General features: G+C 38.1%; 1 protein-coding gene across 2 annotated transcripts in view; it reads right to left on the bottom strand.

The window, feature by feature from the left end:
* fggy (FGGY carbohydrate kinase domain containing) overlaps positions 1-2,727 on the bottom strand; it is a 13,685-nt gene that overhangs the window by 9,112 nt on the left and 1,846 nt on the right. For both annotated transcript variants that reach the window (XM_024273767.1, XM_024273768.2), the window contains 4 exons: positions 1,973-2,084; positions 837-988; positions 640-728; positions 292-407 (listed from right to left, as the gene is read on the bottom strand). In XM_024273767.1, the coding sequence (XP_024129535.1) occupies positions 292-407; positions 640-728; positions 837-988; positions 1,973-2,084 (469 nt within the window). The remainder of the gene's footprint in view (positions 1-291; positions 408-639; positions 729-836; positions 989-1,972; positions 2,085-2,727) is intronic.

Genomic DNA, 2,727 nt, shown 5'->3' with positions numbered 1-2,727 from the left:
AAGTGACAGCCATGTGACTCCTTATTAATGGTTAAAAAAACAAAAATGACAACTTCGACTTGACTTTAAATTGTACCTAGGCCTCCGGCGTGCGCATCAATGAGAGAAGCACCCACTGCGGTTCCGGGGTTCAAACCCAAATCTGCTGCAGCTTCCAGAGTCAGGCCTTCGCCCAGCGAGCTTCCAGGAGGACAAGTTTCACTGCCTAGATCACAAAAACACAAAGATAAGTGACGGTGGTTCCACCTGTCTAACTAGTGACATTTTGGTTGTTGCTTTTAGTTGTTTGACCTATTTTGGAGAAGTTGTTTTCCAGAAGTTCCTCCAGGCCGATGCTGGTCCAAAAAGTGGCGTCCCATCCGTGTGGGGGACAGTACGTCCATTTACACACAAGAGTGCATAAAGATCTGTAAAACAATAGATAGTCGAGGACTACAGTGTGCATGAACACAAGATATCGTTGGTGGAGCGAAAACACAAAGATACAAACATTTAAAACACTTGATGATGAAAAGTAAACAAGAATGAAGCTCTTAAGTACAAGGTCAGAACATCAGCAAATGTGTTTTGTCAGCAGAAATAACTTTCATTGCTGTTTCATTGTTTGATAATTCACAAATAGAAGCTTAAATGATTCACCTTGTTAATAAACCGGTTGCTTTCCAGGACAAAAAGTCTGGCAGGTCAAAAAAGTGAGCAGCTTTGTCCCAACAACTCTCCTTCAGATTCTGAGAAGCAGTAAAAAATCCTCGTTTGAAGCATAAAAGACGCACAAATATACTAAAAAATAAATAGAGACGAACAGAGGCCAGTGATGGGGCAGTGACCGCGCTCACCTCCTTCAGCCACAGCAGCTTAGGGGGTTGCATCTCCTGTGACATGACCCCTCCAACCCTCCTCAGGACCTCGTGGCCGCTGTTTGTTATTCGAGTCGCCTGCTCGGCGGCGCGATGGTCCATCCACATCACTATGTTCCTCTGTGTATCGCCTAAAAACACAGGAGTTTTTAGCGAAAACACGCTAAAATTTGACCATCACGAGCCAGACTTGTGTCTTTGTTTTCATGCATTTTGCTGATTTTTCTAAGAGAAAAAACTGCTGGAAGATGTAAAAAAAAAATACATTTTAGCTCAATTTTCAAACCCAAAAATATACATTTTTTTTATTACTTTTTGTAATTATATTTGTTTTTGAAACATCCGGGTCATTGCATTTAAAATCAACAAATTCAAAGGAAAAACATCTTCTGAATTAGCAGAAATCTTTAAATTAGTAACATTTTTTGTAATTAAAATAATTAAAAGAAAAATATTCCCTTTTTATATTTCAATTTCTATTTGACGCAACTATGTGGAAGTCTTTTCAGGCTATTTTTTAACATTTCATAACACCATGAGGGACAGTCTGCTGATCGACAACGTTTGAATAATTTTAAGGAACTTCTCTTTATCTACATTCATTTTTCCAGAATGACCTTTCTAACTTTATCACTTCAAACTTCTGTGTCAAAATGTTTACAAAATCAGCTGATTATCATTCTTTTTTGGGTGTTTCAGTATACTCTGAATTCAAAAGCAACAACCTATAATAAAATAACATTTAAAATCACATATTTTCTGTTTAACATGCTTATTTTTTATACATAAAAAGTAGATTTCCTCTGAATCAAAAAAGTTAAGAAGAAGAAAGTGATATTTTTGAAAGAAATTCCATCCATTTTTTTAACCCACTGGTTCCTTATCGGGGTCACGGGGTCGCCAGAGCATATTCCCACAGTTGGGTAAATGTGAGGTACGCCAGTCTGTCTCACCACCACACAGTCACACATCTACATTAACACCCAGATACACTTTAGAATCATCAATGAATCTATTAGGCATGTCTTTGGACTGTGAGAGGAGTCATGGATGCTAACCACTGTGTCACTGTGCAGCCCAAAATAAATGGAGATCTAATATTTAAACAAACTTACCCTCCTGATTGACTGCCAAAGGCTGGAAGCTTTTGTCCAAAACCACGAGAGAGCAGGTAGCATCAAAGCCTATTCCCCGAACCTGCTCCCTTTGCACGCCTTGGGTGACTTTCTGTAACAAACACAAGCACATTTCTAAAGTTCACATCAAAAATCATTCCTGAAACACTAGGGATGTAAAGGATACAGATACAGGACGAAAAGTCAATCTAGATTTAAGAATAAAATCAGTTGAAAGCCCCAGATACAAACAAGATTATGTCGGTAAAAAGGTAAAAACATCAATCGAGAAGTAAATTATCGGATTCTACTGTCTGTCTTTTTATGTACTTGTGATGCAAAGAAAATGACGTCCGAACCGGGGCCTTCTTGCTGTCAAGCAAGAGCGCTAACCACTGCTCCACCAGGCAGCCCTCTGTTAAATGCATTTTTCTTTATATTTTTAAACACCAAATGAATAATAACTAGCTATATAGCATTTCCACCGATAATGCTAGTGTGAATGTTGTTTGATGAATGTGGCCACCGAAGATGCTAGTTCTGATAGATGAAGATGCTAATATTAATAGCTGAAAACGTTAAAGCTGATAGCTGACAACGCTGAAGTTGATAGCTGAAATCGCTGAAGCTAATAGCTACAAATACTGAAGCTGATAGTTTGCTAAAATTTTAGCTAAATGCCAAATTAGCCTAAAAAAATGTCTAATTTAGCCAAAACAGCTAGCATAAAGCTAAAATCCTAGCTAAACTCCAAA

The sequence above is a fragment of the Oryzias melastigma genome, linkage group LG17 (assembly GCF_002922805.2).
Source record: "Oryzias melastigma strain HK-1 linkage group LG17, ASM292280v2, whole genome shotgun sequence".
In the NCBI taxonomy this organism is placed as follows: domain Eukaryota; kingdom Metazoa; phylum Chordata; class Actinopteri; order Beloniformes; family Adrianichthyidae; genus Oryzias; species Oryzias melastigma.
The sequence above is the reverse complement of the archived record's forward strand: the minus strand, read 5'-3'. Positions and strand labels throughout refer to the sequence as shown.